At 35.6% G+C, this 16,141-nt stretch overlaps 1 protein-coding gene across 4 annotated transcripts in view; it reads left to right on the top strand.

The window, feature by feature from the left end:
* SCN3A (sodium voltage-gated channel alpha subunit 3) overlaps positions 1 to 16,141 on the top strand; it is a 116,881-nt gene that overhangs the window by 42,234 nt on the left and 58,506 nt on the right. For all 4 annotated transcript variants that reach the window (XM_037044551.1, XM_037044553.1, XM_037044550.1 and 1 more), the window contains exons 10-12: positions 5,263 to 5,404; positions 6,491 to 6,697; positions 13,740 to 14,030. In XM_037044551.1, the coding sequence (XP_036900446.1) occupies positions 5,263 to 5,404; positions 6,491 to 6,697; positions 13,740 to 14,030 (640 nt within the window). The remainder of the gene's footprint in view (positions 1 to 5,262; positions 5,405 to 6,490; positions 6,698 to 13,739; positions 14,031 to 16,141) is intronic.

Here is a 16,141-nt window from a genome sequence, read left to right on the forward strand (position 1 = left end):
ATGACAGAAAGCAAAATAAAAAAAATGTAGACCCACACAAACATGGTCAGATAATGTTTGACAAAGAAGAAAATGCAACAATACAGACAGGAAAAATTTTTCAACAAATGGTGCTGAAACAATTGAAGATGCATATGCAAAAAAAAACACTACATACAGATCTTATACCTTACACAAAAATTAACTCAAATTTAATCATAGACCTAAGTATAAAATACAAAATGGTAATGCTTCTTTAAACAAAAAAAAAGAATAAAATCTGCTTGACTTTGGATTTCATGATGGATTTTTTAAAGTATATTTTATTTATTCATTTTTTAGAGGGAGGAGAAGGGAAGGGGAAAGAGAGGGAGAGAAACATCAATGTGTGGTTTCCTCTTGTGTAACCCCTACTGCAGACTAGAACTGGCCTATAATCCAGGCATGTGCCTTGATTGGGAATGGAACCAGCAACTCTTTGGTGTGCAGGCCAGCGCTCAATCCACTGAGCCACACCAGCCAGGGCTGATGATGAGTTTTTAAAGTAACAATTGCACAATCCATGAAAGACAAAAAAGTTAGATTTTATTATAATTAAAAACTCCTGACATTCAGACACTGTAAAAGAAATTAAAAGAAAAGCCATTGACTGGGAGAAAATACTTGCAAAACACATATCTGATAAAATATTTATATCAAAAATATAAATAGCACTCAAAACTCAACAACAAGAAAACAGATTAGTTGATTTAAAAATGGGCAAAAATTTTGAATAGACACATTACAGAAGAATATATACAGTGGCTCAAATGAATATAAAAAATTCTCAAGGTCATTTGTCATTATGGAATTAAAAATTAAAGCAGCAATGAGTTACTATAACTGTTAAAACGTCTGAAATCCAAAACAACTGACAATACCAACTGTTGATGAAGATGCTGAACAATAGAATTTTCATTCATTGTTGGTGGGAATGCAAAATGGTACAGCCACTTCGGAAGGCAGTTTGGCAGTTTCTTACAAAATGAACATATTCTTACCACACAACCCAGCAATTTGCCCTGTTAGGTATTTAGCCAATTAATTTGAAAATTTATGTCCATACAAAAAACTTGCGGGTGTGTATTTAGAGCAGCTGTGTTCATAATCACCAGAAAATGGAAGCAATCAAGATGTCCTTCACTATATGAAGAGATAAACAAATTGTTGTATATTCATAGGATGAAATACTACTCGGTGATAAAAGGAAGCTATCAAACTGCAAAAACCAGTGATGAAACTTAAATTCATATTACTACATGACAAAGAAAGTCAATATGAAAATGCAATATTATACATAATTCTAATTACATGACATACTGAAAAAGATAAATAATAGAGATGGTTAAAAAATATCAGTGTTTTTCAGGGAACCAGGGTAACTGATTTGGTTATGTATAGGGGATTTTTTTAGGGTAGAATAACTATTCTGTATGATTCTAGAATGGTGAACATTAAGCATTTATCAAAAGTTCTATAACTTTTACAGCACAAAGAATGAACAGTGTATGCAAATTTAAAAAATAGTTTGTGAGGTTGAAGGACTCCAGGTTAAAATACAGAAAGTGACAAAATTCTCTAAATATGCTTAAACTGTGTAAAATAACCTCACTGAAGGAGGTGGGGAAAGAGGTGCTAATTTAAAAAACTGTAAGACTAAAGACAAAAGGAATTATACTCTAGGTGATAGTTGTTTCTCATGGTAGTATAGATTAACAACCCTGAAATAATTATGCATACATATTAAGTATATGGATAGCAGATGATAGAAGCCGGGCTTCTAACTTTTAGAATGAAAGGTTTAAGATTTTTTTTTAAAGAAGTTTTAAAGATCTGTGATAACAAAATAGAGTTGGAGAGAGGAACATGACCTCATGTTTAGGTTAATCTAGGCACAGATGTGCACACACAGAAACATATACATGCTATTAGAAACCAAGATCTGGGTGCTAAGTACGTGTGTTGCAAAAGTGGTGACCTTGTTTCTAGGGCCTCCGCTGACAGAGCACGGATATACACATACAGATACACATACTTATCTCGGTTTCTAATACCAGTCTCCAATGAGAGAACAAGTGGTCCTTGGAGAAATGGCTGGTTCTAGCCCTGGGACAGGGAATAAAAGACATGAGCTGAAGCATCCTGTAGTTTCAGAAGGTAAGAAAATGCTAAAAACCAAAAACAAAAAGAGCAATAAAAAGCCACCTGTGGCCCTGGGGTGATGTCAAGGAGATACAGGAATCAACTAAAGATTCCCAATGGCCAAAACTGAAACAACTTTAGCAATAAATAAATGAAATATAATTGGATTAGAATTCAAAGTAGAAACTGAATAGCCATGGTACATACTCATATAAATAAATGAATATTGATATATATAAGTAAATGAGAGATAATAAGCAAATTTCTCATGCAGAAGAATTCCAAATATTTTATGCACATAACTCTGCTCTTAAGAAGGTGGATCATGGAGTTCCAGCCAAGATGGAGGCGTAGGTAGAATGCTTCACTTCCCTGCACAACCAAAAGAAGGATAACAACCAATTTAAAAACAATAAACAGCCAGAACTGCCAGAAAATCAAACTGCATGGAATTCCGACAACCATGGAATTAAAGAAACACTCATCCAGAGTGGTAGGAAGGGAAGAGACAGGCAGCTGGCACAGAGGACCCGAGGCAAAGTGGCAGACCCCCAAGGGGGGAGGGCTGGCTGACCTGAAAACTAAAGACTCAAAATCTCTAGCTGTAAAATACTGTGAGGGTTGCAAAGGCAGGAGAAGCTCCCAGTCTCACAAGAAAGTTCTTTGGAAAGTGGGGCTAGAGCAGAGCAAGCAAGCAGCATTGTTCCCTCTCTGACCCCTCCCTGACAGACTGCACCACAATGCAGCAGAGGGTTGCCCCACCCTGGCGAATACCTAAGACTCTGCCCCTTACTTACAACATAACAGGTACACCGAGACAAATAAATATGGCCCAAATATAAGAACAAATCAAAACTCCAGAAAAAGAGCTAAACAATGAGTGGGTAGATAACCTACCTAATGCAGAGTTAAAAACACTGGTAATCAGGATGCTCACAGAATTGATTGAGCTCAGTCACAAAATGAAGGAAGAAATGAAGGCTACACAAAGTGGAATAAAGGAAAATATACAGGGAACCAACAGTGAAGGGAAGGAAACCAGGACTCAAATCAACTAGTTGGCACAAAAGTAAAAAATAAACATTCAACTGGAACAGAATGAAGAAAGAAGAATTCACAAAAATGAAGAGAGGCTTAGGAAACTCTGGGACAACTTTCAGCACTCCAACATCTGAATCATAAAGGTGCCAGAAGGAGAAGAGGAAGAGCAAGAAATGGAAAATTAATTTGAAATAATAATGAGGGGAAACTTTCCCAATCTGGTGAAAGAAATAGACTTCTAGGAAGTTCAGGAAGCCCAGAGAGTCCCAAAGAAGTTGGACCCAAAAAGTAACACACCAAGGCACATTTTAATTATGTTACCCAAGTTTAGTGATTAGGAGATAATTTTAAAAGCAGCAAAAAGAAGGGAGAGTGACCTACAAAGGAGTTCCCATCAGACTATCAGCTGATTTCTCAAAAGAGACCTTACAGACAAAAAGGGGCTGGAAAGAAGTATTCAAAATCATGAAAGGCAAAGACCTACATCCAAGATTATTCTATCCAGCAAAGCTATCATTTATAACGGAAGGACAGATAAAGTGCTTCCCAGATAAGGTCAAGTTAAAGAAGTTCATCATCACCAAGCCCTTATTATATGAAATATTAAAGGGACTTACCTAAGAAAAAGAGGATAAAAAACTATGAAGAGTAAAATGACAACAAACTCACAACTATCAACAAGTGAACCTAAAAAACAAAAACAAAAAGTAACCAAACACCAGAACAGGAACAGAATCACAGAAATAGAGATCACATACAGGGTTAGTAGGGATTGGAAGGGGGATGAATGGGGGAAAGATTCCAGGGAATAAGGAGTATATTAGGTAGGCATAAAATAGACGAGGGGAGGTCAAGAATAGTATGGGAAATGGAGAAGCCAAAGAACTTATATGTACAACCCATGGACATAAACTAGGGGGGTGAGATACTAGTGAGTGGGGGGAGTACAGGCCAGAGGGTTATAAAGAGGAGGAAAAAAAATGGGACAACTGTAATAGGGTAGTCACTAAAATACACCTTAAAAAAATAATAAATAAATAAATAAAATTTTTGTTCAACCAAAAAAAAAAAAAAGAAAGTGGATCACGACTCTCCTCCTTATGTGTGAGCTGCACAGAAACATTTTATCCCAAAGAGTGCAGTATGGAAATGTTAGAAGAGTACATACATTAAGGGTGAAGAAACCTGACAAAACACTCCCTCAACTCAGGTAATGAAGTTAGCATCAGCAGCGATGTCATATTGATAGATTGTAGCCTTGATGTGAAGTGATGATAATGATATTTTGCCTCTGTGGTCTCTCTCCCACAATCTATAACACAATCTAATCACATACACAGATGAAACCCAATTAATAGCTGACTAGCACTCCTCAAAACCATCAAGGTAATCGAACACAAGAGAAGTCTGAGAAACTGTCACAGCCAGGGGATCCTCAAGAGACATAATAACTAAATGCACTGTGGTATCCAGGATGGGATGTTAGAACATAAACAGGGGTGTTACGGGAAAAACTTGAAGAAATCTTAATAAAGTACAGACTTTGGTTAATAATAATGTGTCAGTATTGATTGAAATGTACCATAAGATGTTAATAATATGAAAAAGCGAGGAGGGGATGTTTGGGAAGTCTCCATGCCCTCTTTGCAATTTTTCTACAAGTCTAAAATTGTTTTTATATATAAATTTTGTCTTAGAAAATTCTACAAAAGGGGTTGAAAAAAGTTCATTAAGTAGTTCCCAACCCTTTGGTTGTTTTCTGGCTTTCCATTTTTAATTGTTGTTCCTTGCCATTTTGTAAAGAGCAGAATATCGATGGTGTCGAAGATGAAAATGTGTGGTTGCTACCCCTCTGAAATTCTAAATGACTGTATATCTGACTCTCTGAACCTAAATTTTCTATTGGTTTTCTTAATAAATTTTGACTGATAAGAGTGTCACTGTGAGCAATTGTCTGAAGGGTTCTGAAAATGAATGGCAAGCAAATTAACCAGACAGCAACATAGATCAAAATAACAGTAGTTGCCGCGCTGACCCCAGTTCCATTTCTCTCCCTTATAGCCAGTGTCCGGAAGGATACATCTGTGTGAAGGCTGGTCGGAACCCCAACTATGGTTACACAAGCTTTGACACCTTTAGCTGGGCTTTCTTGTCTCTGTTTCGACTCATGACTCAGGACTACTGGGAGAACCTTTACCAGTTGGTAAGTACCTAGGTTCATCTGGGCTCACATAACAAAATAACACATTAGGGTATCTTATAAATAACAGAAAATTATTGCTTATAGTTTTGGGGTCTAGGAAGTGCAAAATTAAGACACCAACATTCTATATCCTGGCCAGAACCCACTTTCTGGTGCATGACTGACACCTTCTCACTGTGTCATCTTCTGGTGGAAGGGACTAGGCATCTCTCTGGAGGCTCTTTTTATAAGGCACTAATTTCATTCATGAGGGCTCTACCCTCATGACCTAAGCAGCTTCCAAAAGTCCCACTTTCTAATACCATCATCTCATTGAGCATTAAGGTTTCAACACCTGAAATCTGGGAGGGGGACACAACATTCAGGCCATCACAGTAAGTTAAAAATTAACATGCATGAGATTTAATTTTGCGAACAAACATGAAATGATAAATATGGCTACTTATTTATAACACACTAAAATACAGATAATGGTCCTGCTTAAATCAAGTGTGTCCAGGATCCCAATTGTTCATTCAATGAGTACATACATATATTGGTAGCTTCTTATATAAAAGGCATTCTACTCGTCTCTCAAGAATGCAAAGAATATTTACAACTTTGAGTTTATAATCTAGTTGTAGGTATAAAAAGAGCATCTGAAATGATTTTAAAAATCAATTACATAAACAATTTAAATTAGATCTACAATTCATTGGGACTAGAAGAGGAGGGGAGGGTGATGTTATTTTTAGATGGTATGGAGAGCAGGCTGCAAGGGAAGTGGAACTTCATTAAAAGAAATTAAAAATACTGTTCTCACTTGTAAACTGCCCTGCACTGTGGATTCTAAGGAAAGCACTTTAGTGGGGCTCAAATATATATCCAATATATACTAATTTGAAATGTGTGTGTGTGTATCAAACGACACTACAATAAGCCTCATTATTTAGTGTGTGTGTATTTGTGTGTGCACATTTTAGCACCAAAAATCTTGGCCAGAATGCATTGGATGCTAAAAAGCATTCACCTTCTGACTATCTAGTGATGGTAATCAGGACTTTATTGACATAAAATACTCATGAAATGATCCTTGTTTCCTCCCAGACATTACGTGCTGCTGGAAAGACGTACATGATATTTTTTGTCCTGGTGATTTTCTTGGGCTCTTTTTATTTGGTGAATCTGATCCTGGCTGTGGTGGCCATGGCCTATGAGGAACAGAATCAGTCCACCTTGGAAGAGGCAGAGCAGAAAGAGGCTGAATTTCAGCAGATGCTCGAACAGCTTAAAAAGCAACAGGAAGAAGCTCAGGTAATGAGTAATAACAAACAAAGTTTTATTAGTAGCAGTAGTATTACATTTTTAAGTAGGAATATTTCTGTTAAATTGGAACCAGATTTTCATTTGCTATACAGGCATTGCCATCAGAAACAAGCAAGCTAAAATTGCTTCAGAAGTTAATCGTCAAAGAACTTTTGGATGTTTAAGAATATTAGCTGGGAGTAGAAAATACATTCAGGATCAGATTAATAATGCAATTGCCTTGTGAAACCTGAGGGAAAACTTCATTTTCATTTTATTTATTTTTTTAAAGATTTTATTTATTTTTAGAGAGGGGAAGGGAGGGAAGAGGAGAGAAAGACAAACACCAATGTGTGATTGCCTCTCATGCACCCCCTAGTGGGCACCTGCAACCCAGGCATGTGCCCTGACTGGGAATTGAACTGGAGACCCTTTGCTTCTCAGGCTGGTGCTCAATCCTCAGAGCCACACCAGCCAGGGCTGATTTTCAGTTTAATGTGAACAAGGCACATAACTGAAATTTCCAACCATTGCATTTTACTACTTATATATTTGAGGTTTTATTCTGAAGTTAGTCTGAAATGTTTACAAGAAAACTTCATGTGTACCTACTCTCAAATTTTCTTTGGGGTTTCTGCAACACAAAAGGTGTGCTCTGCATCCCTTATAAGGATATCAGGAAGACATTTTCTATTATATTCAAACTTTAAATTCTCATTAATAATAAAGGCTTTTTGGGCTAGGTGCGTGGTCATTGGGGCACACATCTTAAAAAGAGACAGAATAGCAGTTTTTGATTTAAAAAACAACATAAATTGAAAGGTAAATATCATGGAAAGACATAGTGAAATCTAATTCATGTCATAGTCACAGTGCCTCAAATATACCTGCCAACATTCAGCATGGTAAGGCTTATTTACCGTTATTCTAAGTATCTCATGGCTGTTCTGCATTTTCTTAATGACTAATGATTGAGCATCTTTGCATGTTCTTAATTTCTGTATGTACAGCTTCTCTTGGGAAGTGCATGTTCAAATCTTTTGCCATTGTATTAGCTGAGCTGTGTGTTTTCTTACTATTCAGTTTTGACGAGACCAGGTGCATTCAGGATGGTATGGCCATAGAGTTATTATTAAGTTTTGAGTAGTCTTTATATTTTCTGGGAATAAGTCTTTCAGTCCTTTATGATATATATATAGGCTCTGCAAATATTTTCCCTCAGTCTGTAACTTCTTTTTATTCTCCTAAGAGCATTAAAAAAAGATCTTTTTTTAGAGACGGGGAAAGGAGGGAGAAACAGAAGGAGAGAAACAGAAGGAGGGAAACATTGATCGGTTGCCTCTTGCAACTTGGGGACGAGCCCGCAACCCAGGCATGTGCCCAGACCGGGAATCAAACCAGTTATGTTTCAGTTTGTGGGGTGATACCCAACCCACTGAGCTATACCAGTAAGGGCCTAACAGCTTTTTTTAAAATAAAAGCTTTTGATTACAATGAAGTACAATTTATCAAACCTTTTTTTGTTTATATGATCATGCATTGGTATTGTACCTAAAATTTTTTATCCAAATCAACATCACAAAGATTTTTTCCTATTTTTTCTACAGTTATACTTTTGTTTTTTATATTTAGGTCAATAGCTCATATGAAGTTTTGTGTGAAATGGGATTTATATGTTGATATTGCTTTGACCAGAGATATGTAATTATTCCAGCACTATTTGTTGAACAAAATACCCTTTTTCCACTAAATTGCCTTTGAACCTTTGTCAAAAATCAGTTGTTCCCATGCAAGTGGAGCTATTTCTGGATTACATTCTGTTACATTGATTCATTTGTCTCTTTTTAGACCAATACCCCACTCTCTTAATTACTGTAACTGTTTGATAAGTCTTGAAATCACAGAGTGGTAGTTTTCCAACTTTGTTTTTCTTTTTCAAAGATGTTTTGACAATCCTAGGTCCTTTTGGGTTTCAGGTGAGCTTTGGAATCAGCTTGTTAGCTTCGGTGTAGACATGGTCGACTGCTGTCACCTTCAGCATCTCTTCTCCAGCAGTGTCATGTCTTCCGTCAATCCCACCCAGTGCATTTCCCATCTCAGACACTGTAGTTTTCTTCTCTAAAAGGCTGATCTACATTTCTTTTATGTCTCTCTTGTTTCTAACAATTTACGCATACACGATATGGTTATTAAAAACTGTTTCAAGTCCTTATTTGGTCATTGTAATATCTACGATATATATTGGTTTTAATTAATTCTTTTCTTCATTCTTGGTTGTATATGCCTGATTTTTTTACATTCCTGAAAATCTTCAATGGCATTCCAGAAACCATTAATTTTACTTTTTTGTGGGCTCTAATATTTTTGTATTCTTATAAAAATTCTTGACCCCTTCCTGGGGACATAGTTACATTATTTAAAAATCGTTTGATCCTTTTGTACCTTCAAACCTTTGGAGGTTTGTTAGGTAGAACTAGGGCAGCATTCAGTTTAAGATGAATTATTCCCTATTATTTAGTGAAGATCCTTCTGAATACTTTACCCACTACCTCATTCATTTAGTGTCTTCAAAACCACTGTGATATGTATTAAGTTTGTTTTATTGTTGTTTCAGGAGGGAGAGCAAGTCTGATCACTGTTACTGCTTTTTGGCCAGAAACAGAAGTGCACAAAACTTTTGTACCTAGTGACTTTCTGATATACAGTGGGGTTTTTTTCAGCTTGATGGTTCCAGATATTTAAGCATTATTTGAATGACAGTATATTCTTGGAATTTTTTGTTTCAAAATTTAACTTTTTAATAATGCTAAGTGATTTTGAAGAGATGCAACATATAACATTAGATTGTTTTAGGCATTTGGGGGGTGAGATACTCATTTAACAATGAATTGCTTAGCTGGTTACCCAGCCCAACCAGATACTTACATGCTGCCTTTGCTGTCTTTGTCTTACCACTGGGTACAGAGTAGTAACATGGTTGTATTTACTACCATGTTGATTTACTACCATGGTTGTATTGATGTTATGAGGAAAGCTATAAACAGAGTTGATGATACCTTACCCTTGCCAGACAGTTCTGCTATAGCTGCGAGTTCATTTCAGATCACTACAAGTAAAACACATATGTAAGACAATAAAATCAAATAGCCATATATAGGGCAAAAAAAAGTATTTCAAAATTTTAAATAAATATTATGAGATAATATTTACAAATTAGGTATAATTTTACTTTAAAACTCTGGATTATTCTGTTATCACTTATTAAAACAAACATCAATGTGCTTGAAAATGCTAAACAGACATACTGTAAAATACAAGAGTAAGATTATAATCTGAAATTCAGCCACTTTAAGGTAAGGCAAAATATTGCATCAACCAAAAGACTATGATCTTTTAAAAGAAGTCACAGTGCACTATATCTAATAGAAACCTAAGGAACCTAATTATCTACATATTGACTAGATCAGCTAAAATCTATCAGTTCTTTTCATTTAAAGTCATTTATTAGATTCCAGTGATCAGATCATGACTTAACTCAGCTTTAGCTTCATGCATAAAAAATTTAAACTGTTCCCAGGAAAACTAATACCCATGGTTTAATATTGACTTGGATGGCACAGTACCAAACCAGTTTTAGTTCTTATTAACAACACAGGTAACTATAACCAGTAAGTAGCCAACAATGAAGGAGAGGGGGGTTACAGACGCAGAGAGAGGGAGGGTTAGTGTCTCCAGCAAATCACTGGTGCTCTGATATAATTTGGTTCTGTTGACCACCTGTGACACTTCAAAAGGAACTATCTAGTCAATGACTTCATGAAGCTTAACATCACTTCCATTTTTATTTAGCATCTGTTGAGGAACCTCCTAGTCCTAGCCATTGTTCAGACATGAAAAGAAATGACATATTCAGCTCAGTGGACTCATAAATCAAATGCAGCTTTAAAAGAGAGAAAAACAAAACCCAACCAAGAAAAAAATGTTGTCCTAGATTGTCATAATTGTGTTGCTATTTAATTTGTGATCTCTAAACGTTTAATACTTCCCAGCATAGCATATCCCATAATGCATAGTGGTCTGATAGAAAAATGTAGGAGTATGCCTTAGGACAAAATTAGGAACAGTGGCATTTAAGAGATCTAATATAACTAGGAATAAAACTGAAGCAGATATAGTTAATGTCTTAGAGTTTTGAGTCGAATTTTAAAACTGGATTTTTATGTTTAAAATGAAGTATAATCACAGGCAGTCATGTGGTTTTATTTAAAAAAACCAGATACAGTGAGTTACAGAGCCTATTTTGAATCACACAGTAATGTTATAAGAAAAAAATGTTATTCTCCAGGTAATTATTAAGGATTTATTTATTATTCGTTACAGGAGGAATTCAGCAAGCCAGCTGTGAAAGTAGAACTATTAATCTAAATAAGCAGGACACTGGCCATGTCACAGAGCTAGGTATAAACAGGTACACAGACATGGGAAGTGACAGGAAACATCTGCCTTTGAGGGATCGTCAAATCACTGGAAATGGAACGAGTGACAGATTTGCACTGATGAGTGACACAGAAAATGTGTTGTGTCCGAAGGTTCCCATTGTTGCCTTAGAAATATGTTTTGGTTTTGAGTTATTTGAACTGTTACCCAGAATAGGTAGGGAAATCATGTCTTATGCAAAACAAATTTCGGAAGTGATTTAAATGAGCATGAGTTCCAGGATTATGGCAAGGGAATGTTACCACAACTTCCTTTGTTTCTAATGACAAGCAAGTCAATAAATGATTAGCACTGCATGTTGCATGCTTCTGTCTATACAAAGTGGAAAGGTGAATTAAGGACTTTATTTGGATAAAGGGGAATTAATGTATGTTCATTCTTTCAACAATGTATATTATGTATATCCTATGTATCAAGCACAATCAACTATATTTAACTTGCTACAGATAAGTCTTCATTTATTCACTTCAGTTTACACATATTTATATTAAGCTTATTTATATTTTAAAAGGACACTTAATATTTCTCATTTTATGTCACTGATGATCTTAGAAGTGATACTGATGGCTAATAATTCAATAAAAGTCAGGCTGACTGTATGCAATTCTATAAATATCCAGGTTCTGAATTAATGTTTCATTTAAGTGATAGGCATTGTCATATGCCGAGTTTTGGGTCTGGGTTTTCATAATACAGAATTCGATATAAACAAATATCTGTATTATAGTTTATGTGCTGCTTAGCTCAACACATAGTTCCAAATATATTTAGTACTATACAGCGGTTTGCATCACTGGGATCATGCTAATCCTAGAAATTCTGTAACACTTTTTATTTTTTTTGAAAGTTAAGATGAGAAATGAAACCTATTTAGGAGGGTTTGTTTCTCCTCAGGAAAGAAGAAACATAAAGTACAACATGTCAGAGCATTAGAAATGAGTTTTACCTTCATTCTTTCCTGAAACATGTTTTTGTTATATATGGCGGACCCTGGCTAGCAGAGTCCACCTGTTGTGGCGACAGTGAGAATCAACGCACAGGCGACAACAATCCGGTGTGGAAAAGGGGAACAGACACAACTGTTCTCTCAAGGGGAGAGTGTCTATGGTGCCTCGGCCACTTCCTCAAGAAGGGAGAGCCCCAACCCTTGCCTAGACAGGCTTTTATTGTTTTACTGGGGTCTTACATCAGAGAAAGATTTATTATCTATTATATAGAATATTATTGTCTGCATTTTAGGTACAATCAAGGAAATGAAAATAACATGCAGAGGGGAATGGCAATGAGCTGATTAGCTCTGTCCTTGGGAGAACTCATACAGGCTTTGGAAATTACCTTGGAGATAGACAATACATAGTTGTTGTTTTAGACCAGGGTGATGGAGTTGTAGCAAGAGCAAGCCATAACAGTCTGTATGCATTTTCTAGGCCTGATTCCCAAAGGAAAACCCAGTTTGAAAATCTGGCTCCTGCCCACCACTTCGCTTCTGTAGGTTTTCCAAACAGAGTGAGTCACATTTGCCAGACCAAAACAAACCAGTCCCCTACAGTTATATAGTTCATTCTGACACATAGTTTTTTATGAGATCTTGGAAATTAAAGTTAATTATGTCTTATTCTTCCTCCAACCCCACCTCAATGTCTCAAACAGTTGATAGCATGATGCCTTTTTTATCTTTATTTACCAAACTGTAACTGAGCCCCCCCCCCTTTTTTTAATGTCAGATGGCATTCTCATCAATGTGCACAAACACACACGGCAAAATTTCTGTCCAGTATATGGTCTAGTGGAAAAGATGGGACAAAATGGTAGACAAGTTAGAGCTGTTTGTACTTAGTAATGGAATATGTAAAGAGTTGAAACAATATTCTCATAATTTAATCATTTCCACTTCCTTGATTATGTTTAAAAATAGGAATATACTTAAGGAAAAACAGGAGCATACTTAATGTCATAATAATTTACAAAATTAAAAAATAAAAGTAAATGTGCTATGTAGTAAATGGATATGACCCTAAGAAAGTGAACTATAGTAATAAATATCATTCAAATGAAATAAGAGGATAAATTAGCCAATACATCTCCACTACTTCTGTCTAGAGGTAAAATAGTAAACACTTAAATGCTTTGAATTCACAAAAAAAAAAAGAAAAGAAAAAAGTATTTTGTCCTAGATTTAGAAGGAAAAAAATACCCTCAGTTATTCACAATCACAGGTGGAAGAAATGATCCTATGCATGGAGTTGGAATAGTAACCAGACCAGCACCACCAGAAGAAACATTTGCCCTTAAAATGTCTCTGAAATGAAGGTAATCTCAACAGATTAAAAAAGGAAAAACACTTTCTAGGATATATGTCAAACCAGACTTTTCTTATCTTAATGCATAGGCTAGCATATTGCTTTATAGTGTGCCAAATCACATCATTATTAAGGAAATTCTCTTGTAGTAATGCTCAAGGAAATGACCAGAAGACATACTTTTCACATATAGTTAGGCAGCATTTGTCCCATCTCATGTATGTTTTAATAGTGCTTCACTTTGTTTTAAACAGGCAGTTGCAGCAGCATCAGCTGCTTCGAGAGATTTCAGTGGAATAGGTGGTTTAGGAGAACTGTTGGAAAGTTCTTCAGAAGCATCAAAGCTAAGCTCCAAAAGTGCTAAGGAATGGAGGAACAGAAGGAAGAAAAGGAGACAGAAGGAGCATTTTGAAGGAAACAACAAAGGAGAGGGAGACAGGTTTCCCAAGTCTGAATCCGAAGACAGTGTCAAAAGAAGAAGCTTCCTTTTCTCCATGGATGGAAACCGACTGACTAGTGACAAGAAATTCTATTCCCCTCATCAGGTATGGCTTTCTACTAATTGCTCCAATTTATTTGTCATTGCTATTGCTTTTTAATTGCTGTATTGTGTGTTGCTATATTCTTGTAATATCTGATTTAAATGAGGGAAATGAGGTAAATAACATCCAATATAGTTATTTAAATATGTATCATAAATTATCTTTTAACTGCAACTTTTATTAAACCATTAACTTTTAATTTAAGGTAATCAGCTTTAAATGTTGCACACCTTTGAGGCCACGTTTTTCAATCTGCTTTTTTGGTGGGTAGGGTTGTAGGGAGTGAAACCTATCTATTATACTTTTCAGGGAGAGAGTTTTGTAATCTTTTGCCTAACTTTTCCTTTCTGAGACCTCAATGAATTTTTCTTCTTTTCTGGGTTTCTGCCTTTACTATCTGTGGTCTTGATTACAACATGTGTATAACTCTAGAAAATAAATGTCTCTGAGTTTTGCCTTCATTTTCTGATATGAAAGCTGTACTGTTGTGAGTCTCCATTATACTGATATGGGGTCATTTGTGATATTAGAATGAGATTATGACCAAAATGCTCCTGAGGAGAACTAAGTTGAAGATAGTGTGTTTTTGCTCTGATTTAATGCCAGCTACCCAATTCTTCTGCGTATTTTCAAGCCAAAGAGAAAAAACAGTTTCAAAATTTCTCCTTCAATAAGTTTTTGCTATTATATAATATAAAGAATAAATAGTTATAAATTTATGAAAAGTGCAGTTATGACTTTAAACACTACTTGGTTCCATCAAAATTTCACATACTATGAATTATTAACTATTCTGATCATATTAATCTGGGTCATCATTTTGCTCTACTGTTTTGAGGGACACTCTATATAAACAGATTAAGTTAAAACAAAAACAAAAATGTACATCAACCGAGTATATGATGGCCTCCTATAAGGAACAAAAGCTATTTTAAAAATTGGAGTGATAAGTACAAAATTCATTGTTCAGCCCTTGGTTGGGAGGAAAAGGCATATACAAGTTTTCAATGGTGTTTAAGTTATAATCTTTATTGAATATGTAGCTATATTTTTATTTCATTCTATACTCATAATTTATAACTTGAATTCTCATATTAGGACTAATAGTTATGCACACACAAAAAGCTATAAGATGAAAACCATTTTCCTTCAGAGAATGCTCATAGCAGGAGATCCAACAACTATCTTGCATAATACACAGCAGTGTAGTACATCTAGTATATAGAGGTTTAACTTCAACCTCTTTAGGACCATATTTTTTCTGCACAAGCTGTCATCCTTGATATAGCTTAGCGTTATTAAGGTTATTAATAGTAGTAATATTTGACACCATGCATAATGATTGATGTCACAAGGTTTGTGTTCATACTTCAGTTCGAAATTAGTTCTGTGACGCTGGTGGAGCCATTTCACTTTGTGAAATTTCTGTAAAATGGGATAATAACATCTACCTTGAACAGCTATGGGGGATTAAGCAATATATGGAATACCTGTATGAAAAATAGTAAAGCTCTTGTTAGGTTAAGATAGGTAAATGAATTCCAAATGAGGAAAACTGGAAATTTGAGTAGTTTTAATTACTCACAAATATTTATACATAGTAGCAACATTTACATGAGTATATCTATGTGTTTGGTGAACACTGTTTGTCCACCACTGTTTCATCATGGTGCTTAAATAGAAACTTGTGGATTAGTTCATTCAATCAATCAACAAATATATACAGTATTAATCACTTCCTATTTGACAGAAACAGGTCTAGGTGCTGAAAACATCTCAATGAATAAAAGCTATATTGTCCAATTCACTGACCTCATGGAACTTTTATTAAAGGTGGAGACAGGCAATAAGTAAGACGAATCACTGTGTTAGAAGGTGATAAGTGCTATGGGAATAAATCAATAAAAGCAGGAAAGAGGGATCGGGGTCACTAACTGAGGGTAAACATTTTAAATAGGGTCGTTTGCGGGGGCCTACAAACCACACGATCGAGGTTCGATTCCCAGTCAGGGCACATGCCTAGGTTGCAGGCCAGTTCCCAGCAGGGGACTCATGAGAGGCAACCATACATTGATATTTCTATCCTTCCCTTCCCCTCTAAAGATAAATAAATA

The sequence above is a fragment of the Sturnira hondurensis genome, unplaced genomic scaffold (genome assembly GCF_014824575.4).
Source record: "Sturnira hondurensis isolate 20B ecotype Veracruz unplaced genomic scaffold, ASM1482457v3 Scaffold0004136, whole genome shotgun sequence".
NCBI classification, from domain to species: Eukaryota; Metazoa; Chordata; class Mammalia; order Chiroptera; family Phyllostomidae; genus Sturnira; species Sturnira hondurensis.